At 40.0% G+C, this 24,077-nt stretch overlaps 1 protein-coding gene across 4 annotated transcripts in view; it reads right to left on the bottom strand.

The window, feature by feature from the left end:
• Nucleotides 1-24,077, bottom strand: part of KIAA1549 (KIAA1549 ortholog) — a 144,431-nt gene that overhangs the window by 6,000 nt on the left and 114,354 nt on the right. For 2 of the 4 annotated variants that reach the window (XM_027881154.1, XM_027881156.1), the window contains exons 12-19: nt 19,415-19,536; nt 13,923-14,128; nt 11,942-12,165; nt 10,665-10,809; nt 8,784-9,017; nt 7,754-7,806; nt 3,747-3,892; nt 1,749-1,903 (exon numbers count right to left, since the gene is read on the bottom strand). In XM_027881154.1, the coding sequence (XP_027736955.1) occupies nt 1,749-1,903; nt 3,747-3,892; nt 7,754-7,806; nt 8,784-9,017; nt 10,665-10,809; nt 11,942-12,165; nt 13,923-14,128; nt 19,415-19,536 (1,285 nt within the window). The remainder of the gene's footprint in view (nt 1-1,748; nt 1,904-3,746; nt 3,893-7,753; nt 7,807-8,783; nt 9,018-10,664; nt 10,810-11,941; nt 12,166-13,922; nt 14,129-19,414; nt 19,537-24,077) is intronic. The other 2 variants (XM_027881155.1, XM_027881157.1) reach the window with 1 other exon arrangement.

Below are 24,077 nucleotides of genomic sequence, written 5' to 3'. Positions count from 1 at the left end.
TGAATGACATCACAGTCAGATAAGTTTTAGTCTGTGATCTCCTCCTTTTGCATATTTGGTTTTTTTGTTTTTTTGTTTGTTGTTTTTTTTTTAAATAATTGAAAAGAAAATCACATTGCAGTAACATATAAACTACAGCAACCAGTGAGCAAAAAGTTCTGTTAAAGCCGAGGAAATCTTTAAACTGAGATGAACTAAAAGAAAGTCAACCTGGACTGAAATGACCTGAACACACCTGAAACAGTGACTGAAGGTGCAACCTGCAATCAAATCACGTTGTATGGTGCTGCGAATTTTTGAAAGCTGTGCAAGTAACTCTTTGTATAAGATCTCATATAATGGGTCCATACCTGAACTTTCAGTAGTATGTTAGCAATTCATATAATAAAACATTAAGAAAGTAACAGCTGAATGTGTACTTGACAGTCCCACAGATTTAGAAAAGTCACTTTCAGAAAAGAGAGACAAGCGTTAAAAAGGGTCAATGAATGGTAACCCAGAGATGTCCCTGAAAATGGAACAGGAGACACTGAGATGTCTCATGCAAGTGATCTTTTCTGTATAAACTGAAATTGTGATGATCTTGCATTCAAATACCACAGTTTCAAGCACAGAGAGCACAACAAATTAGAAAAATATATCTTTCGGCTTTGACAGATGAAGTTTTTGAATAGTATCAATAGAGTTTATTTCTAGTGCATCCAATTCTCAAGAGCTTTATGCTTCTCCTCTCAAGTTCATTTGGAGTGGAGGCAGCTCAATTCCACCAAAATCTCAAAATAAGGCCATCCTGTTGCATTTCCTTTCTGCAAAGCTGTTTCAAGATCATGCAGTTCTGCAAAGCAAATTCAACTAGTGTGAACCCACACTGCTCTAAGCATGCAAAAGGAGGAGATCCTGCCTTCCTCCCTCAAGAAAGAAACCAGAAGAAGATCATTTAAACAAAGAAGCAAAAGAAGCATAAAGCTGTCGCTCTCCAGAGTACTACCACAAAGCTGTCACAGGTCAGTCTGCTTCAGGATGCAAGTACACCAAAGGAGGACTGATAGCAGGCAACTGTCTCTCTCCTGGAAAGGCCATATACTATCTTCAACCTCACATCTCTGGTTGAATCAGAAATGTCAACCTCTAGAACCACCATGGCCAAGAACATGGAGTCACCATGGCTGCCTAGGCAACACTTGTAAATGAATACATAATAATTTACCACATCCTGCTGACTGAGGCTAGGAAAATAACTTGTTCAGAAACACCTCTAACGTTACATGCAACTATGTAGCTTATGATTTTGCCCTGACTCCTGCTGTTGTGCGTCAATACAGTAGACAAAAGAAATATAGCCATACAAAGTAAGATGGTAGTCTGGGACAACTTAATTCAATGTTTTCTACTTACAATGATCTCAAAATACAGAGGCATATTTCAAAGAAGAAATGGAAAGCAGTATCCACCTCTGCTGGAGCTCAGAAGCAGAACTGGATGAACTGCAATTAATGGGTGAAGGCCTCAAGTGAGAAAAAAAAAAGTTAGGGTAAAATGAGAGAAAGCAGTTAGAGAGAAGCAAAGGTGAAAGAACGGCAAGCAGAAGTTGGAATAACTAACAAGGGTTCGAAGAGCAAAGCAAAGAATGTCAGAGAAGCAACTGAAAGTGTTCCAGGGGTAAAAAGTTCCAAACAGTAATGCAGGAAAAAAATACCCAAACATTTCACTACTTTGGAAACTATGCAAATGTGTAACACAGTACTCACTGCATCTCGCCTAGCACATTCATCCTCTCCACGGTACTGGGGCCACCCTGGCCCCCCCGGCTGGCCATGCCCTGCTCTGCCTGAGGGGATCTCCACTTGTTGACCTCCGATCCTGCTAGCAATTCCCACCTGAGTGAGGTGCTGTATCTGAGAACCTTAAAAGCAAATATTGTTTTTTTCATCTTTATACACAGTCAAGTTTGCAGGGCAGACAAATGACAACATAAAACTTTGTTGGAAGCAGGAGACAAGAAGAAAATGAAGCTCTGTTTCTGTGCAATTAATAAAAATCAGCAGAAAGAAGGCTGTCAGTGTAGAACAAAGAAGGAAAAGTTATGTACATTTTGTGCAGTTCATTTGAGTGTGATGCATTTCATTTCACTGCACTGAAAGATGAGGTTGAGATACATGCATCTCAGACATGGACTACTCTTCATTCCAAAAACATGCCAGCCCTTTCCAAACAGCGTTTACTAAAAGCTCTGGCAATGCTTTCATGTAAATTACTTAGCAGCAAAGAGAAGACATTTGCTCCTGTGGCACACCTTATTTGCATCACACTAGCAAGACCCTAACTCTCTGCCTTCTGTTCCATCCCTCAGAAGAATAAAATACATGTCTATGTAAGAGTATGGTTCTCTGAGCTTTGCTTTGTGGTTAAATATTAAACGATGCTGTCATTAACTAATGGGAAGGTCAGAACACACTGTATCTCCTTTCAGTCTGAAAGCTAACCTCCTCCTTTCTCCTTTTCCTTCCCTTCCCTCCCCTCCAGCTGCTTTCAAAAACATGCAAGGATAGCCGCCACCATTAATTGCAAGACGCATGTAACAACATGCCAGCTTTCCTTCTTCCTGACTTTCCCCACAGAGAAACATAATTTATTTTTTTATTATTATCATTATTTAAATAATATTTTATTATTCATTAGAAATTAAACACATTTAACCCAGAGATACATAAAACTGCGTGTATGTACAAAAAGGGAGGAAAAGACAAAAACAACAGTGTGATTTAAGTGATGGACAGTTAGATCACTTTCATATTTTCCTCTTAAAAACCCCCGATATGTGACACATAATTATGCTGAAGAACAAAAACTAAATATATGAATTACCTCCAAACTTTAAAGCAGAACAGATATGAACATTTAGATAACAGTGTAAATCAGTGAATAAAATAACCATAATTAAACTGCAATAGTTACTATATTACTACCATTCTCGTTCGTTTAACATTTACAGGGAGAGGATAGCAACTATCAAAACTAAGCTTCTGACACAAGTATATGATCATATTTCCAGTCTTTTTCAACTCCCCAGGAAGAAAACATTTATCTGGGAGAAAATTAACTGTGACATTTGCATAACAATACAATCTTTTATTCTTAAAATCAGTGTTTGGTGCCTAATTGCCATGTGATGTTAGCATCTTATTCATGATCACATTGATGAGTGCTATGAAAATTATCTCACAACCAAATCAGGGAAGGTGATTTCATATGGGACAGCAGCAATAGATAGTATAATCAAAAACTAAGAGATCCTGCTTTTATGCATGCAATTCTAGGAGAAGAAACGAGAAACATGTAGTAAAGTATTAAAAAAATTTTGCTATTTAGCATGTTGATTGGGATGCATCGATTAGGTCGTTTAGCAAAAAAGTAGCTGACAGTGAAAAGTTAGCAAACACTGTACTCCTTAAAACAAGTAATTTCCCATTTTTACAGAATGAGGTTTTGTGAAAATGTGCTTTGTGATAACCAGTGCCTGTAAGATATTAAAAAGGTGGCAAAGCACTGCCTTTTTCTGCAAGGTCCTGTGGATGTAGAGTTAACCTCATTTGGGGATGATTTTTATTCTGGGCAATGAAGGCAGGGATCACACATCACGTGTAGTAGCTGAAGGAGAATGACATCTTAATGGTGACCTCAGCAAAAGGGCAGATACAGAAAAGGAGCAGTTAGTTTAGTGCATATTCAACTTAAGTGAAGTGTACCTGCAGTGCTTCCAACCGGCCGTGGCCGCGCCACTGACGGCATTTCGTCTGAGTACATCCCTCGGGAGGAATATGGAACCTCAGGCGGCGGCTGCTCCGGGTGCATTAACTCTGCAGGCTGAAGAAAACCTGGCCCAAAGTTCTGCCTGTGGAAATGGAGTCCAGATTAAAATAAGTGAATTCCCTAACTAGAAATAATAATGTAGGTGTACTTCATACAACAGCTCTTTACGATGCCTTTTACTGCACATTGTAACCCTAAATCTTCGAGAAAGTATTTACACTCGAAGATTATATTCCTCCTCCACGAGCTGCACTGCACAGGAATAGTATAACAAAAGTTTATGCAAGTGTTTTCCATAGGTTGCAGTCTCCTCAAGGCAGGGGAAAAAGTCCACAGATCTTGAGATCTTGTTTTCCCCTTGGGGAAAAAAGGATCTTCAAAAACAGAAAGATGGGACTTCAGTAGTGATGTAGCTGCTTACCTCAGCAAGAAAGCTGACTACTCTAGATTTTCTGGGCAGACAGTTTTGGTCTAAAACAAACCATACAAAGTGCATTACGTGTGTGTTTCACAAATAATTATTACTTCACCAAGCATTCCAATAATTTTTCAAGAAGTTTACAGATTTTTTGCTCTTGAAGATTCATCAAACTACTCAAAGCTGTAATTAGCACATATGAAGAGATGCAATGTATACACAAGTCAATGTTTCCTATAAATCAGGCTGGTGCTGGTAGTCACTGTTATATATTTACTGAAAGGGTTAACAACAGAAACTGTAATCGATTTAACTTCACTAATTGTGCCAAGGTAATTGCACTTGTAAAAGAAACCCTATAATTCATTCACTGAACAGGGATAGAGAGGGAGATGGAAAGGCTGCTTTTCTTATGCTTCCTATTAACATATCTTAACCCTGCCATGGCAAGATTGTATTTTAAAGGACTGATTGTAGCTGACTTTTCAGGGGTTATCGATTCCTATCAATATAGTCCAAGTGTGGATGCCCAGACTTCAGGTGCTTAGGTTATTAGGCTCACCTCTCAGCCTCCAGGTATGACCAGAGACACTTCTCAAGAGGCATTAAAAGCAAAATATTACCTTCACTAAACGGCTTTCTGCGGGAGCCTCTCACTGGTGAGTATAAATGAAGCAAAGGGAGACAAACATCATAACTCAGGCACACGAAATCACACAAAGTGAGGTCTTGATGGTCTGGGAGATCTCTTCCAACCCAGTTAATTCTATGATTCTATGACTAGGGATGACTTTTATATGCCTTTTACCATAATGCCATCTAAGCCCTTCTAAGGTTACAGACTGCAATGTATCCTGTTCCTCAAAACCTCAATTTTACATCCCTTTGTTTTACAGGAAAATCCTGTGACTGTCTCTATTCTTGATTTGTGCTTTATTTGGAAAATTACCCCCCTTTGTATGACATCCAGAGAGAAAAGAAAGCTGATGTAATAATGAATTGCCTAATAAAGCCAAATAAGAGCCTATTAAAGCACAAACAAGTAACTGTAAATTGAAGTACCAGGAACTTGGCATACAGCATTACTAAATGGAGGAGGTATAAGAGCTTCAAGCTGTAAGAGTCTTGCTGTGGAAGTGCTAGAATTTCCCCAGCTCCCTTACGTACAATCCCACCTGTCCACTCAGCAGATCCAAAGGAAACCATTTCCAACCACACCTACAAGCCAGTTAAAATATATGCTTCAATGGGTAGATAATGTTTAACAATATCACTTCTGTTATGTTAATCACTGTAATCAGTAAAGGATGTGATCATCTGGCTTTTTATGCCTGCAGTGTTGAGCTGGAATTTTGAAGCTGATGAATTGCTACAACTTTTTGATGTTTTCTAAAGAAAATATTTTTTCAACATTACTGCAAATGTATTATTATTGTGCTAACTTTTCAGAGGACAGGAAGTATATCCTTTTTTGCAGATGTGTTTGTACCTGAAAGGTATATATTTACTAACTCTTTATCCTCTCTTCTCAATCTTGTTTATGGATGGATACAGCTTCTCTTTAAAGTCAGAGATCAACAGAGGAATATAAAAGCAGGATACAGCTCTGCATCTATATCATACAGGTTTTATAGTGCTCCTTCCTATTTCAAGACTGAAACTCAGCTTTTGATTTTTGCACATTCAAAAAAAGAAAATTATTCTCCAGTCATTTAATTAAGTGGGGAGATACCACCCCAAAAATCAATTTTACACCACTAATTCACTATGGCTAAGTAGCTCTATCTCTGTTGCATGATGCAATATCCATTTTCTGGCAAAAACTGTTCACTGTGCCTTTATGTTTGCCTAGCTGTTATGTGACCTAGGTCTTTCACATTTAATTTTTTCCCCCAGGTTGGTTCCACCCCATTAAAGATGCTGACTGCATTAGTATAGAGAAAAGAACAGTATGCTCACCCAACTATTATTCCATGCACTGCATATTTAAGCCAATGGACTATGACATTGATACATGCCCCCTAATCACACTGACCTCAGGTTACTTTTCCTTCCTCTAACTCTTGAACTGGTTCTATCAATTTGTTTATCATTATCTTCAGAATTTGAGAATACCTCCCACTACACAACCATGACAACTCTTTCCTTGTTTTCTATTGACCAAGCTCTAGGAAACTTTCTATTTTAATGAAAATTTAAAGGAACTCTTTCTGTTAAGGTCAATGACCTTGCAAACTGTTAGCTTAAATTGTCCACACTGGCAAAGCCAGCACTGAAACTTTTAATCATGATGCAATTAATTTGTGATTTACATAAATTCAGAGTGCCTATGTCAAAAGGTGATAAACTTTTGAACAAAAAGTATGTTTGCAAAGACACTATCCTGCTCAGGTATACTAATACGGGCTACTGCACTTTCATGGTTAATTTACCACATTTTCCCTGAATGTGTAACAGGGCAACAAAGAGAAAATCCTCAATAACAAACAACTGGTTATGCTTTGTATTGGCAGTCTCAAAGCTCATAATCTTCAAGGTAACCTAAATTACAAAAAATACACTGCATGTCATGCTGTGTTCCACTTTATGTACACTCCACTCACACTGAGACTGCCACCTCCAGACAGGACCTAGGTAAGAAAACGTGCTTAGGAACTCCTCCTTTTCTACATGGCCTTTTCAAAATCAGGTTGCAGAGCAATAAATAATGTTCTTCATATGCATTTTACCATCAAGTTTCCAAGGCAGTGAATACTTCAGGTGAATTCTAATGAATGCCATGGATACCAATGGGATTTCTTCTCATATGGCGAACCTTAAGAAGGTAATGAGAGAGCAGCACAAGGCCACCATTTCACCACCTTGGCTGCAGCAGCTTGGAAAGGGTGAGACAAGTCTGAACTCATGGGTACCATGACTCAAGGTCCACCCTGACATGTAGGAAAAACACAGACACCAAGTGGGAAATAAGCAGTCACCTGGACAACCATTTTCTCTTTACATATTTCTCCCATAACAAGGGCAGGGGAAGATGGAAAAATTGTTTTTTCCCGAATTTTATAGTAATAGGCCTGCCAGGCAGCTTTCTCTACGAGGGTCACTGTGCTCTGTCATTTGTTCTCAACTTGGTTAAAAATAGAATGAATCTGTTAGTCATATGAAAGCTTTTGCGAGTGAGTGTTGCCCTGAGGATACAGAAACAACATGAAAGTCAGAGTATTGGGAGAATTACATGCATCTGAGTAACAGTTTCAGGCTCTCCAAAAGCTAAGACTCAGTGGCTTACTGGATATTTGGAAGTGTATCTCTATAGCCAAGGGGCTAGAAACACATTTCTTTTAATCACATTCCATACCACATGTGTATGTCATTCATGCTACATAAATAAATTACAAAGACTGGATCTGGACTCTTATTACTTCTCATTTATACAGTACTTTGCATAATAATATGTCAGTGACAGTAAGAAATCTGGACTAATTGCAAGGAAAATAATAAATCATAATTTTATCAGTGAAAAGCTACCTTGGTAGGAGACCTGGTGCTGTTGGCGGAGTCATTCCAAATTCCATGTATCTCTGTCAGAAGAACAAAAAAAAACAAAACCAAATTAAAATCAAAATGCATACCCTGGGAAGCCCACTGTCAGCCTTTTAAGAGATGAATGGCAGAAATCACTAGGCCTGTATGTGTGACTTGATGGCAGCCATTAGAGCTCAGTTTCACAAACACAGAAGCACAAGAAGATCTGGGAATCACTGCTACAGCAGGCTACTGTCTAATGCGAGTCTTAACTTAAAAACCTTCAAAAAAATCACTTTCTCTCACGTGCAGAAGATCAAGGGCTGCTCCAATGTCTACTTAGCTGAAAACTTCCAGCAAACCAAGCTTTGCACTTGGAAATCTCGTTAGACCTCAACCAACATAAGACTGCAGCAGAGAGACCACAGGGCTCAGACTCAACAGAACCGGAGATGACCTAAAGGATTATCCGTGTGTCACAGTGCTCCGTTAAATGCAAAAAGTCATACACAGAAATACTGCTTCCCTATCCCTCACCTCCTGAAAGCATTTGGATATCCTGACGAAAAACATGACCCAAGTCAAATGTTTCTTTTTCTCGTTGTGAAGTACCACATATATTTAAAACAAATAAAGTTTTACTCCGGGACATAACAAGACTGATCTGTCCAAGATTCTAACTGAGAAGAACAGAAAAGTTATCCTAAAGGAGAACGCCTGTCTTTTCTTGTGGCTGAGATGGGAAAAAGGGAAAAGAATCCAAATGGTTTAAAAGCTAATTCAACATCCTGTGACGGTCATTTCTGAATTCTCCTCGTTCCAGGCACCGTCCCACATTTGTGGTAAGTCCTGGCAGAAAGGGCACAGTAACAGCGACCGTGGCTCAACCGGTGCTAACTACCTGCCCAGAAAAGCCCTTCAACTTGCATCGCTCACATTAAAGGGGTTGTTCACTGCCCGAGTTGGACTGTAAGGTGATCCCCCACGGGGCGCATGCGGTTCCCCTCCGTGCTGGAGCAGGAGTGTTGCTTACCGGCTGTCCTGCAGAGACCCCGGGTGGTGCCACAGCCGTAGAATTGGCAGCTTGGCTGCTGGGAGCCACCAGCGCAAAGGCGTCATCCAGCAGCGAGTGCATGGTCTGCCGAGCCTCTTCAATGGAAGGCTGCGGGGGCACGTACTGCGACACCGGGTGGGAGGGCAGGCCAGGGAACTTCCCCAGATCGGCTGAAGATGATGTCTGAGGTTCAGGAGGCAAGTCTGGATCAGACTGGAGGAAAGCGAAAGAAGGTGAAGGGCCAGCTACAGGGAAGACCTACAGCTTCCAAGCCCCTGTGGGCCTTAAGTGTGAGCAACACTGTCTTTGTCAGAAGCACAATGGGATAAATGGCCCAAGTGCTGGTGCTGGACAACACCTGCCCCTTACCCTCCTCACTTCTGCATGCATATATGCACGCACAAACATAACACCAGATGTTCAAATACTTCATTCAGTGTTATCTGAAAGACACTGATCTCAGATAAGGCAGCACAGCAGCTTTGTGCAGGAGTTACTCAGCTATAGAAATCTTGTGGTTTGCAAGCACATGGTGAAACCATACACTTCTCCACCCAGAAAAAGACAATCGGCTCCATCTACATCTTTGACTTCTTTGCAGCTCTTGCAGTTCCAAGAAATTAATTCAGTATATAGCTTATAACTGACCACATCAGCAATAACATTAAACAATTATTACCTCCTAGAAAAACACACAAAGAAAGCTGTTAAGGAACTAAGTGGTTACCTGCATGGCACTTGAACTTGGGTGCATCACCTGAATGAGATTCATGTAAGTGCTTCATAGCAGCAATGCCTGAGGCATGCATCATAATTACTACCTGGGATCTTACCACATGGGCTTATTGTTCATCAGCAAGAGGAAATTAAAAGAGCTTTGCAGCAGCAGACTTATTATCAAAGCTCATTCCTACCACTGCATGCAGACTGCAAAATCAGTTGTCAAGAGGCACAAGCCTCTACTTTATTAGGAACTTAGCATTCTGAGCACTGTCTCGCTACAGATGCCAAAGGGGCTGAGCCTGCTGTGTGACATGTCTTAATTAAACAGCTTCAGATGATAATTCATTCTGCTGCAGCATGACATTAAAATCATCACACTCATGTTTGAAGGCAGAAGGAAACAGCAGAAATCGACACTGTAGTCACCTGACTACATATGCAGCTAACGGTGAAATTCTTAAAATCATTAAACCATCTTTCAAGATGAAAACTGTCCAGGGGTTTCCAATATTAGCATTAGGCTTAGTGAAGTCTGCTTAGAAGTGGTTAAAGATGCCTAAATACAGTTTGTGACATGGATATGAGTGAACAGAAGTATTCTCCAGGGTCTGCTTTTTTTAGACAGGAAACAAAATTAATTTTCAAGACATTGCATTAGAATTGTTTCAAGCTACTGTAGTACAAACACATGTTTCTCTTTCATTAATAATTAATTCCCACATTTTAAAGATGAGAAAATTTCTCACAAAATGAACTGCGTCTTCCACTCTGTGAGAGCAAAGGATGAAATTTTCTGTAATATATGAACATATAACATCCAGCAAATTGGACTAGAGTGAATCTATGTCCAAGAAATTATGGAACATGCCAAGCACACTTTCATGTGCATAACACAGTGGCATTAATGCAAACAAGGCTTTGGTTCTTGGCTTCTAATATCAAGGAATACTTGGCAGAATTTTACTGTTTAATAGTGACAGACTGTCAATTAAATCCTTATTTCACTGTGATTTACATGCTAACTACATGTGACTGAAACTAGCCATATAAACCATGGTCAGAAGGCCAAAAACCTCCCAGTGTCACAACCATCATTACGACTGTCAGAACATTCCTGCCATTCACAGACATACATACAATATATGCAGAATTATTGACTCCTGGAGGCCTTTTGTATGTCCCATCACTGTCAGTTGTGATTAGCCTGTCCTTCTCGGCATCAATCGGACTCCCATTTATCTGATGTCGCCGGCGCTGCTTGGGAGAACGTTTTGCACGAGAACTTAATGGGAAGAAAACAAAAAGCAGAGAGAGAGAGAGAGAGACAAAGGTAATCACATTTCTTTTTGCAATTTTTATTCTCATCCCAGTTAAGCTTGAACTCCTCTGTCCAATTCCTTCAAGTCATCCTTGCCTCCTCCCTTTCCTGGTTTTTCATGCCAGTTCCATTAGGTAGCCTCAAGTCTCTTTCCTCGAGCCTCTCCTAACAATGCTCTCCTTGGTAACTCTCCAAAATGCCCCATTTTTCCCTCAAATTCTTTCTAGTGTCACCTCCCTTCTATATTCATCTGTCAAAGTTGCCTGTGCTCCTGTTCCCTCTGCCAGTGCCTCTCCGGGACCCCCAGACCAACGTCTGACACATCTGCAGTAGCAGAACAGACCACACTGCCAAGCAGGCTTTGTGCTTGGCACACTGGGTTTAACCCCACCAGGTAAACCAGCTGAGGAACACACATGGCTGGAGAAAAGCTTTTTTCTATTAGTGCAGAACCAGTCACAGGTACGGTACTAGTGCTCCAGAAACAAAGTGCTGGTATTCATAAGCCCTAAACAGAATCCAGGGAGAACTTTCTCTGAAAATACAAGGCCAGGAAGGTAGATCCACGAGGCTGACAAATGTGCCTCATAATCTTTTATGTATTCCCTCTGGGTAATCTCATTGATTTGTGAATTTGCCTTTACCATTCAAAAATCTTCATGCTTTTTAGGTTGTTCAAGGTTTTCCTTATTTTGCATATTTTCCCCTACCTTTATAAAAATATTATTACTTGCAGGCTACATTTTCCATGTATCTTTTTTAGTGCTGATATTGTAATTTTGATCCCTCTACACCATACAAGAATTATTCAAACAAATACTAAATAGTTTTAAGACAGTTTTCATACATTCGGGCTTATTTATCAGGAATTCACTGCTGAGAACTTGTTAAAGAATAAGGTGAAAACAAAGCATACTGGCATACAGTGAAATAAATCAAAATGCTCAGAACAATCCAATCCTTCTCACCTATATAACTCAAATTCAACCAGTGATCAAAATGATTTTAAGCTCTGGAAGTTAAGAAGTACAGTTTTGGCGTACTTTGGGCGCCGACTCTAAAATAAAATTGTTTTTTCCATTTTTGAAATGCATACCTCTTCCTGGGCTCTATGAAGACTGTAGGCACACTGCCTCCAGGGTCCAAGATCTTGTCAATCTGCATCTGTGCCTTGCGATATATTCTGTGCTGCTCTTTGGAATCCACCACCACCACATCGTCCACCACGGGAAATTCATAGTGCCCTTTGCGCTTGGCGCGAAGACGAATCTTATTGCGGTGATGCTCAATCTCAGATTTATGCCTCAGGGCTGTTTGTATCTTAAAGGAGGAAGGGGGGAAGAAAAAAAAAAAAAGAAATCACATTTTTCACTCGGATATTTTGCAAACTGGATTTTGCTGCTCTTCCATGGCCCTCTCCTCCCCACCTCTCTGCCTGCTCCTCCCTGCCTCACCCCCTTTCCTACCCCAAATCTCTGAAGGACGAAAATAAGTCACACAATTAATAAACACACTTTCTTTCTCGGGTATTTTGCAGCATCCCCATTGTCTCCCCACATAGATGTGCTCTTATACACAACACGATTGCCAGCACAGCAGGTGCAATTAGAAGGAGGTGGCAGTTTGTTAACAGAAGGCAGGAGGAACACAGAAAACTGCTGTCTGCCAGAAGCTACACCACTCTGCAAAAATAAGACCAACCAGTCCGTAAGTTAGCTTCGCTTGTCAAACAGAGATACATTTGATCAATAGGGATGAAATCTGTCACCCATGCCCTTTAATGACCTTCATCACCTATGAAGCAAGAACTTAAAGAGCTAACTGAGCTCATAAGTCAGTGCCTCTGCTGAGCACGAGAGGCCACCATAAGCTATGAAGGAATGCAGCAGCAATACGAGGGCCCAGGTCCCTGGATGAACATGTCACTATCAGCTCTACATCTTATTGCACGCTGAGTTTTCGTGCCTCTTTCCCACCCTTTTTCAAATTTCCTGCAGTGCATCTCATTATCTGGGAAAAGCTATCGTAACACCACATTTTTTAAGTCCTGGCCCAAAACTCACTGAAATCATTCTTATCCCTGGAAAACACTTGAGCACCACAGATCAGGTAGCAACAACTGCTCTTGCCTGTGCTGGACTAGTTCTAGAATACATCTGCATCAGCAAATTAAAAAGGAAATAAAAACTGATTTTTATGTATTCTTTCATGAAAATTCAAAAAAAAAAACATATAAGGGACACAAGTCAGACTTAATATTTACATTTATAGTTAAAATTATATGTCTTCCGTTCATATAATGAGATTTCCGTTCTCTGGCTCCTCTTGCCTATGTATCCTAGATATATGTGTTCACCTCTCTTCCATAGGGTACTCAGAAACAGAGAATCTTAAAGTTAAGTTACAGGTTTCAGTAATCTTCCACTCTGAATTACGAGAAGATGTCATCTTACATCCAGTACAAAACCAGGATGCTGGTATGTGGTACTGTCAGGCAGTGCATCACCTTTATAGTTCATCACCTTCTCTCCTCCTGCCCCAGCCATGCTTATATTCTGCTTGCAGCAATGTGAGGCCTCAGAGAAGGCAGGAAGTTTCTGTATGTTTAGTGTCAGATAAACACGTCAGAACTTGAAAGCAATGAATGTGCTGCAAACTCCCATCCCAGCATATTTTGAGATAACTTCTTTGTATAACCCACATCCTGAGTTGCTGAAAATTCAAGACCATAATTTAAAATGAAAACCAAGGTGGGCCATGCACTCCAATTCTCATACATTAATTAACCCAACTCTCATTGAATCATGCCCTGGTGAATAGCAAAAGGATGCTAATACGAGGTATCCTGACCATCAAATTTGCTACTCTCCCAGCGTTTAATTTTTGGTTTAGATACCTCTTAAAAACAGGTCAGATTCTTCCTCTGGATGAAAACAGGATAATTCCTGTAACTTATCATGATTTAACTCCTCAGGAACTAACGAGGAACTCCTGGTAACAAGAAACTGGATACTTTTCACTTCCCTCTTGGTTGGGCATACAGTCCTCCAAAAACACTCAAAGCACTTTAAAAATACCTCTTTATTAATTTTGTTGGTCTCTGCCACTCGATCGGAAAGCACTGAGTTCTGAACCGGAGGTGCTGCCATCGGCTGCATAGCAATCAGCTGGATCTTGCTTGGGACCCGTCTGCTGGCATCTGAGGAACGAGACATCCTGTCCACATGTTCAAAGATAGAGGCTGAGGAGTGCTGCTCATTCCCACTGCTGGTCTGAGGGGGTCCTAAATCACCAGAACCAATACAGAGTAAAGCAGTGCTGCCAGGGTTATCTCAGTCACATGTCAAGCTCTACAGATGCTTCGCTACAAGACTATGCCATGTTTTCCATCTGTGTTTATTTGCCCTACAGGCCTTCCAGCTGATTCACATTTAGTGTACAACAAGTTTACCCCGCGGTTTGCGAATTATAAACATTTCCCCATTATATTTCCAGAAGGTGAGCTGTCATTCTTTATTTCTGTAAATCAAGCTCTTGGCATTTGCAAGCCCCCCAAAATCTCAATCTACTTTACTCCATAAAAAGCTGTTCAAGTACATACTGCTAATGGTTCCTCTTATCAGTACTTATGGAGATGCAAATTGCTCAAATGGAGGTTCAAAGAGCAATGAAAGATGTCTCAATGCAAAGTGCATTTCTTAAGAGATAGGAGTGATATAGGAACCAAACAAAAAAACCTCTTAGAAATCCACACAAACCACAAAGAATTTTACGGACATGTTACTGATTAAAGCTTTTAAAGTAGTCTTCTTCTCTGTGACAGAATAAATAGTTCACATAGTAATAAGCAAGCTGCACAAATATTGCCTTGTAATTTTTTGAAAAGGTTAAACCAACTCAAATACATCAGCAAAAGACAGAAACTAATATGCGTGGAAGTTGCACTCCAGATCCTGCCAACAGTTAATCACTTCAATAGAAACGGGTCATCTCTCTCAAAAGATTTGAAATCTGTAGGATCACCCCAGTGGTTTGCAGTTAAGCACAGATTTCATTAATTTTTTTTTTTCAAGTGAGACCTGAAACAGGAACTGTTATGCAGATAAGGCTTGCAAAAGCACCTTTTGTGTTGTCCACATGGCAAAGCCACAAATTTTCAAACTGCTTTTCACCATGAAATATAAGCTTTGAGATCAAGATTTGTCACTCTCCTTACGGAGGAACACAGCAGTGTGCAGGGACATAGTCTCCCATTCATGCACTGGCAATAAGTGTTCTCCAGATTCAAATCAGGAGGTAAATCTCACTTGATTGTGATACAGAATCAGTTGTTGCTCAACATGATTAAACTACAATAGACAAAAGTAGGAAAATAAAATTGTCACTGCTCTGATCCATTTGCAACATGGGCTGGTAATGCAGGATAGGGTTCAGAAGAGGAGGGAATGCTACCTTCTGTAGAGGATCACAATAGGTTACTTGCTCCTTTGCTTCCCTCTTCTAGCACAAAACGGGAGCAGGCGAAGGAATGAATGGTACACTTTATTATATTCACAACACATTACTTTTGGGCTGGAAAGCAATCTAGCCACAAGTTGAGCAAAATTCTTATTCTTCATATTTCTCAAACTTGATCAATGGATTGTCAAATGTACCCATTTATAAATGGCATGCACATTTATAAATGTGACTTTTCTGTATGTGCCATTAAAAAGAAGGTAAACAGTTCCTTTCAAAACCTCTGTGTCCCAAATGTTGTGCAAGACACAGAAACTAAATGAAATATATTTGTCACTCTTCTGTAGCTATTTATATCATCTTTACCATTTGTCATCTTCAAAGCCCCATCTTCATGCATTTCTCTCAAGTGTGCAAGCATTGCCTCTCACAGAGAGGGGCACAAGATATATTAAGCAGTTAGTGTGAATCCCTCAGAGCAATTGTGTAGTCAATAGAAATCTGACCTTCTGCATCCATCTTTCCCATTTTCTCCATCACACATTAGTAATTTTTTTCCAACCTTTTCACTCTAACAGCCATTCTCAAGCTTACTGACCTCCAAAGTAAATTTTTAAGGTTATTTTCGTATTACTTGGTTAGCAAGGTCCAACATATTCAATTACACTGAGCATTCATTCTAAATCTTTATAATTTCATCCATAACCTCCCTTTTTACACACATAAACAAGTGCTTGGCAGAGGCCTCTAAGCCAAAACGGGCTTATATACTCGTTTTGTAAAACTGTCCAAAAGTTCCACTGACAAATTTTGGTAAGGCTCTACAGTAACAGCGTATGTTACTCCCTTTTGCAGAAAAGATACACACACACACAAACCCCTCATAAGCTGCATCTGACCTTTAAATCCCCTGTGTGTGCATACACTGAATGTTTCTATAAACACAAAGTACAGTAAAGTAGATAAAGTCAGGAACTGCACAGTGCTGCATACATAGAGCAAAAGGAGAAATGGTTTCTAACTCAATACATAAATAAGCACAAAAGTTTTGACAGAGAGAATAATTCCTCATGTCAAAGTTCTTATATTACACTACTGACCAGGCTTAGAAAATCTTCCTTATAAAGCTATCAGATGGCACTACACGAATGAAAATTTGATCTCAGACTAGTCAGCTGAGGCTAAAAAATAATGGAGAGGAATTATTACCCCAATACTGGGCAGAACACGTTTAGGTAACTAGTCCATTTAGGTCATATGTCAGGATCAATGTTCACCATTGTTCCCTGAGTTGAAACTACTAATTAAACTGAAAATTAATTGCTCTATAGGAAGCTATGATTTCATATAAAAACCAATACAGTCAAAGACAGAGGAAGCTTACTGCACCCTCTTGAAATAAAAACAAGAAACACAGCAGCCAAAGAGCATAAGGGGCATAAGGCCTCATCCAAAATCAGATTAAGTCAATGGGATTCTTCCACTGATCCCCTGGTATCTGAATCAGCCCGAGTATGCAGTGTCAGATAAATTTCATATCGTTTCTTTGTATCCCAGTAGGTTATGTCCCTAGGATGCAGCTGATGACTCATTAAACCCAACAATGGAATGCATCATAGCCAACCTTCTATCCATCCTTCTCTACTATCATAAGACAGACACTGCAATCAGAGAACACAGTCCTTATTTTATCATTAGGTATGTTAGGTATTGTTAAAGACCATGTCAGCTTTCCCCAGTCCTATGTTCGCTATGTCTCAATCCTGGCCAGGAAAACACTAGTTCAGGAGAAAATATTTTGTGCTTTTTTGCAGGTAGCTTGTGTTTGTCTTGGGCTTTCAGTAAAGAAATTAATTCTAACAATATCTCTGACTTGTTTATACAAGCTAGTTTCAGGACCAACAGCTGCCTTAGTTTTGCTTCTTTCACAGTCATGTTTTCCTCAATAATTTGAAAAAATTGGGAGGAAATTAGAAAAATGTGCTAGATGACTATAATTTGTGTGACTGAGATTTTTTTTTTATACTTCAACAGCTCAAAAGCAATTTTGGTTTTTTTAGACTCAAAAGACAAACCCCTTCCATCCTTAAGATATAATCACAGCTACCCCAGCACCTCCATTCATATTTATAGTCAACTACCAGCTCTGGTTACTTACCCACTCTGTTTGCTCCTGACAACATAAAGGAAAAAGAAGAGATAACACAGTAATTATGACAAATAATTCAGCTGAAATGGCAACTGGAAAAAACCCCACAGCAGTAAGATGATTGCATTTACTTTTGAATGAAATGCATGAACTTGGATCAAACTGCCAAGGCTCAGCTGCACAAAAAAGGAGCTGAATCTCCCGATTTAACAGAGAGCTCTCTCCAGACAGTGCCTCCAATTCTGAATACTAAAAATAGTCCCTATGATTACCAAACTAGAGGCACCAAATGCTGCAAAAATCCAGTAAGGGCACGATAATTAGAAAGGACACATTTTACACAGTATCCTTGCTGCCTTTATCAGGTAATTCAGATGCAGCAACACCTAACATTTTTACACCAAAACGAAATGTTAAACCTTACGTAAAGCTTTAAGCCAGACAGAAAATGAAGGGATGAAAATGCAGTTCCCAGCTAAGAAGAAATGGGAGAACACTAAAACAGAGCAACAAAATTGAAGTCAGATAGGTTGGAGCAACTCAAACCATTCTGAGTTCTGTCATAGCGTAATTGTTTTCCTATACATTGTCATTAGGGCATGATTTCTGGTCCTTAGAGCAAACCTAAGGCATTGAAAAAGTAGCATCAAGACACTATCTTCCTTTGTAAATTCTGTAAAGTAGATACAGCATACAATGCCTGTTGAATTATTAGAAAGTTTAACTTTTTAGTCATATCAGCAGATCCTGTGCTTTGTTTTCTTACACGTTCATTCCATAAAAAAGCCTGATCCATCAACCCTTGCTCTTCCAGGAGTAGGCCACATTATGAAAGTTTAACAATCACACATCATTTAAGTTGCTGTTTAGTCACCCAAAAACTAGCTGTTTATATAATAAACCATCTCACATAGTCATCATTTCTGCAACATAAAGAAAAACCGAAGATTGTCTGCTATAATCTTAATTTCACTGGCACTGCATTCCTCAGGAGTCATCTTTACATCTCAGCTGGTACTTCACAGAGTGTGTGGAAAAACACTCAATATACCACAAAGACTGCTCACAATGTGGTCAATATTTTCATCCTCTCCTAATTTTCTGTTGCCATCAAGGACATGTGTATTAAAAACTGATGGGGATATCACAAACTCCTTTACCACACAGTCAATATTAGAACTTGTTCTAGGAAAACTATTGTGATTTAAGGCAAAGATCTGGCAGCTAAAACCATAAACAAGGAATAAGCCATCTAAACAAAAAGGTTCTCACGAAAAAACCACTTAAATGTTTTAAACCGGAAAAGATTTTAAAAGAATATTTTAGTTACAAAATGAAAGTGCATTTTCACTGTTTTATCAACTTTGCAATGAGAAAAGAAATATATTTTAGGGTACCTCCAAGACAAATGGTGGCACTTTAACTGGAAGGACGATGGTCCTTTACAAAATTAATAACATATTAACACTGGATTTTCATCTTTCTAAAACACAATCATGCAGGCATTTTGATGTCCGAATTAGAACTTATTTGTAAAGTTTCTACCTCTCTGGTCTCTTTTTTTCTTAATCTCACTTTTTCAAAGTTACAGTTACAGACACACACCCACGCAGTATGAAGTCCTGCTGTGACCTCTACTGCCCATGTAACTGTCTGCAATTCCGCCACCACGAGCCTCAATTAGGCCTAAACTGAAAGAGTTCTGCCGGGGGTGTGTGCGGGACAAAAGGAGGGAAGATCCATTCCTGCTAAGCCATTAGCTCGCTGGAATGAAAGGAATGTGTAGCTCTTCAGTTTCACCGGAAAAAAAACTAAATCAAAAAGGAAAGGGTTTTCTGTGACAAAATTCAGAAAAATCCACAGCTGAAGATGAGTTTAAGGAAAGTTACAGCACCACAGTAACTCTTCAACCTGATTAAAGCACTTGCTAGTGCACACAAGGAAAGAAAAAACGTAACAAACCCTTCTTCACTGCTCTGCGTGGTTTGCCCTCGTTTGCAGTTGATGGTCTTGCAGTTTCCTCTCCAGTCTCTCTCCCGCTGGATTGTTCACTGGCTGTGGAGTCAGCATCCGATGGCGAAATTCTACCACAAACAAAACAATATTTGCAAGTTTGCAAAGGTGCACAGTTCTTACACACAAAGAATCCTGCACTAAAATATCTTGTGAAGACTGCTAAATTTTTCCTCTGTTTTTAAGTAAATCTGTAATACATTATCATAGCCAGATATTCGTTGCCGTGATGTTAGTTTTTGCATGCAAAAACTGAATGCAACAGGATTCACATGTCACAATATTATTAATTAATCTTTCCTTTAAAATATACTACAAGAAAAAACCTCTGCATTCATAAGTAACAGTTTACTCTTCAGACAGAAGATAATTATGTTAGGAATAAAAAACCCCATATAGATAACTAGTGTAACATTCAGCCTTGCTAACTTGGTGTTCTCTTGCCGACAATACAAGACCATATGAGTATTTTCCTGACTAGTCAAATGTAAGGCCATTCAAAAATGCTTCTTTTATGCATTTATTCCATGCAGTCATGAGATTCTTTAAAAACATTTTTTACCTAAAAATTACAATCTCAGTGTTCATAGCTTTTGTGGGAGACACATCAAAATAAAAAAATAGCATGATTTTCCCCAACAAAATACTTCAACTGTAAAATTATTTAGATAGTAGTCTAAAAATAGAAAAAATATAGGGCACACACCACTGCCTAGCTGACACCAAAGCCTGTCTTTTCATATGGGATCAGTCTTTGTGACAGTGTCTCTAGTGACCATTTTGTCTCATGAACACTCATACTATAGTCTGGCAGTGAGTTAATCACTGAAATTGTGCCCATGTCTGTGCATTAACTTCATTAGTGTAGGATTTGCTTGGGCTAGATTGATATCTGAACTAGTTACTGAGGCTCTTGGCTAAACATCAACCTGCCTAGAGCCCACAGACTAAGATAACTATATCCAGCCTGACAAGTCCATTGCAAGTTAAATCTACTCCTTGCAGCAGGCAACGCTCCAGCTCCAAATCAACTTCCTTATTTTTCCTCCCTGAACAATGCACTGATCTGCAGGATCACAATACTAATATCAAATTCCAATTATAAAAAAATTTGCAGGGAAAAGACGATAAATGGTCCTCAGTGAGCTTACAGACCTGCACCATTGCATCTCTTTCTAAGGTGGAAGGTGTGCAGAGCTATCATCTCCGTCACCTTTGCCGTGGTTCAGCAGAGTAGAAGGCTGGAGTTCTGCTTCCCAGACTTCCCACTAACTTTGTTTCACCTCACTGTGCTTTGCGTTCCTTCATACTGTTTCTTCAGTCTATCTAAATGATCATTAAGTTATAGGAACATAAACAGTGCTGAATCAACATCAGTCAGCCCTTACAAGTGCTGAGGAATATGCAGTTGTATCCTCTCAAGCCAAAACAACGCGTCCAATTCTCAGCTGGAGCCTAGAGATGCTGTGCTTTCTGAACTCAGCTGCTCTTGTTTGTTCTTTTTCACAGTCACAGAACACGTACTCACATCACCACTGTCTTTCCTGGCATGCAACGTACAATCCTGAACTGCGCTGTGATGAATTGAGTTCTGTATTTCCTCACAAAACACAGCAACCAGCTAAACCCAACATAACACAGTATGATATCATTTCATATTTCAACTTCTGCCTCAGGGCAGAAATTGTTTTAAATGTTTAAATGTTTTAAATTGCAAGCTGACATGGGCATGTCAGCATGGTAGGGAGATGATGGTAACAGCTCCATAGTTAAGGCTAAAGGAAGATTTGTTCTTAAGGGAATATGAGGGAGAAGAGAACTACAAGTTAGTCACTCATCTCGATGCCTAGAAAAGCCATGGGGCAGACCCTCCTGGAAACTATGCTAAGGCACGTGAAAAAAAAGGAGGGACTTGGTGACAGCCCACATGGCTTCACTGAGACACACTTGGAGACCTTCTACAATGGGGTCATGGCACTGGTGGATAAGGCAAGAACAACTGACATCTACCTGAACCTGTGCAAAGCATTTGACACCGTCCCACATGGCATCCTTGTCCCTAAACTCGAGATGCGCGGATGTGACAAATAGAAAACTTGGAGGGTAAGAAATTGACTGGATGGTCACACTCAAAGTGTTGTGGTCAATGGCTCAATGTCCAAGTGGAGAGCAGTGACAAGTGGCACTCCTGAAGGGTCAATACTGGGACTGGAGCTGTTTAACATCTTTGTCAGCAATACAGACAATGGGATTGAGTGCACCCTCAGCAAGTTCTCTAATGACACCAAACTCTGTGGTGTGGTCAACACACTGGAGGGAAGGGATGCCATCCAGAGGGACCCTGACAGGCTTGAGAGGTGGGGACATGTCAAACTCATAAAGTTCAACAAGGTCAAGTGCAAGGTCCTGCACCTGGTTCATGGTAACCCCAAGTAAAAACGCAGGCTGGGAGGAGAATGGATCAAGAGCTGCCCTGAGGAAAAGATCTTGGGACTATTAGTGGGTGAGAAGCTCAGTGTGAGCCGGCCATGTGCACTTGCAGCCTAGAGATCCAAACATATCCCGGGCCGCATCAAAAGCAGGTTGAGGGAGGGGATTCTGCCCCTCTACTCCACTCTTAAGAGACTCCACCTGGAGTTCTGCATCCAGCTCTAGGGGCCAACATAAGGACGACATGGACCTCTTGCAGTGAATCCAGAGGACAGTCACGAAGATGATCAGAGGAAAGGAGCATCTCTGCTATGAGGAATGGCTGAAAGAGTTACAGCTGTTGAGCCTGGAGCAGAGAAGGCTCCAGGGAGACCTTATCATAGCCTTCCAGTACCTGAATGGAGCCTAGAGGAGAGCTGGAGAGGGGCATTTTAAAAGGGCATGTGGTGATAGGACAAGGGGGAGTGGCTTTAAACTTTTAACCCTAAAAAATATGAGTAGTTTTAGATTAGATATAAGAAAGAAATCCTTTACTGTGGGGGTGGTGAGACATGGAACAGGTTGCCCAGAGAAACTGTGGATGCCACATCCCTGGAAGTGTTTAAGTCCAGGTTGGATGGCGCTCTGAGCAACCTTGTCTACTGAAAGGTGTCCCTGCTCATGGCACTGGGGTTGGAACAAGATGATCTTTAAGGCTGCTTCCAACTCAAACCATTTTATGATTCTATACCTAATTAAATCCTATTAGAAAAAAATCTTTATTCTAAATTTGATCAATGATTCACTATTATCTTCAGGGGAATCATTAAAATGTTGGCTTCTGAAATTTGTCCTGCTTAATTTTCTGGTTATTCTAGATGAAATATAGTAACAACCTCAAATTTAAACTTATTTCTTATGCTGATGTGCATATAGACACCTTCCCTTTCCCCAGGTATCATGCCTGTCTTAGGCCATTATTGAACACAGAAACACTCATCCTTCTGATCTATATTACTTTGTTTTAATTTATGTAAGCTACACCAAAATGAGTCAGCTCATTTTTCTTCTATTATTTTCCAATTTTGCCCACCTTCCTTTGTACCACTGGTAGTCTACTATTTACAAGGCCTGTAGGGAGTTAGGAAGACAGGCTTAGCATCTGGAAGAGGGGGAAACTGAGCTTTATGAAGCCGACATGGGGAAGATGAAGTAAGGATCTTAAGACAACTGGGGCTTTAGAGAAAGCACAGAAGGCTGAATAGAGGAACAAGCTGTGTCACAGAGATCTACAGCTCAGCTAGAATCACCATTAGTTTCTTTCTAAGCTCATTCAACTCTGCCTTGATTGATTGCTTTTTTTTTTTTTTTTCTCCCATCATGCAGCATCATGTAGGTATAAGCACAGGGGATGCAGAGCTGGAAACAGATGGGTGTACATATGAGAGTCAGGGAGAGGAAGAAGAATTACTGGAGAGTGGAGCACAGAGGAGCTCATCTCCTCAGAGTTCCATTCTTTTCCCCAACTTTTACCTGCCCACTCATCTCTTTTTTTTGTGTGCACAGATGCATAGCTTTGTTACAGCAGGTATCCTACACAGTTCTTTCCAGCAAAACACATTTAATTACTGGAAAAGGTTAGGAAATTTGTGCTGCAGGTTAACAGACATTTCTCCACTTGCACAGCTGAAAATTATCATTGTTTGTTCTGACTAAGGCTGGTTTGCTATGAGAGTAATCAGATTATTGTAACTAAAAAAATTCATGCATCTTCCCTGAATTTTGGAGATATGGCTTATTACTGGAAATCCCAACTCTTCCTACATGTATTGGTCACTATTAACATTATTGAAACACTATTTGTCAATGGCTTTCATTTTTTTTTAACCACCCGTTGTCTTAGTAGCTAGAGATCACATCAAAGAGATTGCACTGGAAAACATATACTTGGTGTTTCTAGTAAACATGCAATGACTTGACTCCAGTCAACTCAGCAGTGCCTTAAATACCGCTCTTAGCTGGGCACATTCCCTTTAAGAGAAAAATGAACACTAAATTCTCACAACCTTGTACGAATGAGTAGTGAGGGGTAACTGACAGCTCACCAGAAAACACAAAGTTTCAGAGCTCTGGAACAGTTATTTGCACTGAAATTGCCTTAAAACTACTATAATCACTAGCCATTAATAAACTGTTGTCTACT

This window comes from Empidonax traillii, unplaced genomic scaffold, assembly GCF_003031625.1.
Source record: "Empidonax traillii isolate 1590-97213 ecotype Southwest subspecies unplaced genomic scaffold, ASM303162v1 scaffold84:size2688230, whole genome shotgun sequence".
In the NCBI taxonomy this organism is placed as follows: domain Eukaryota; kingdom Metazoa; phylum Chordata; class Aves; order Passeriformes; family Tyrannidae; genus Empidonax; species Empidonax traillii.
Note: the sequence above shows the minus strand (reverse complement) of the source record. Positions and strands in the feature narration are given on the sequence as shown.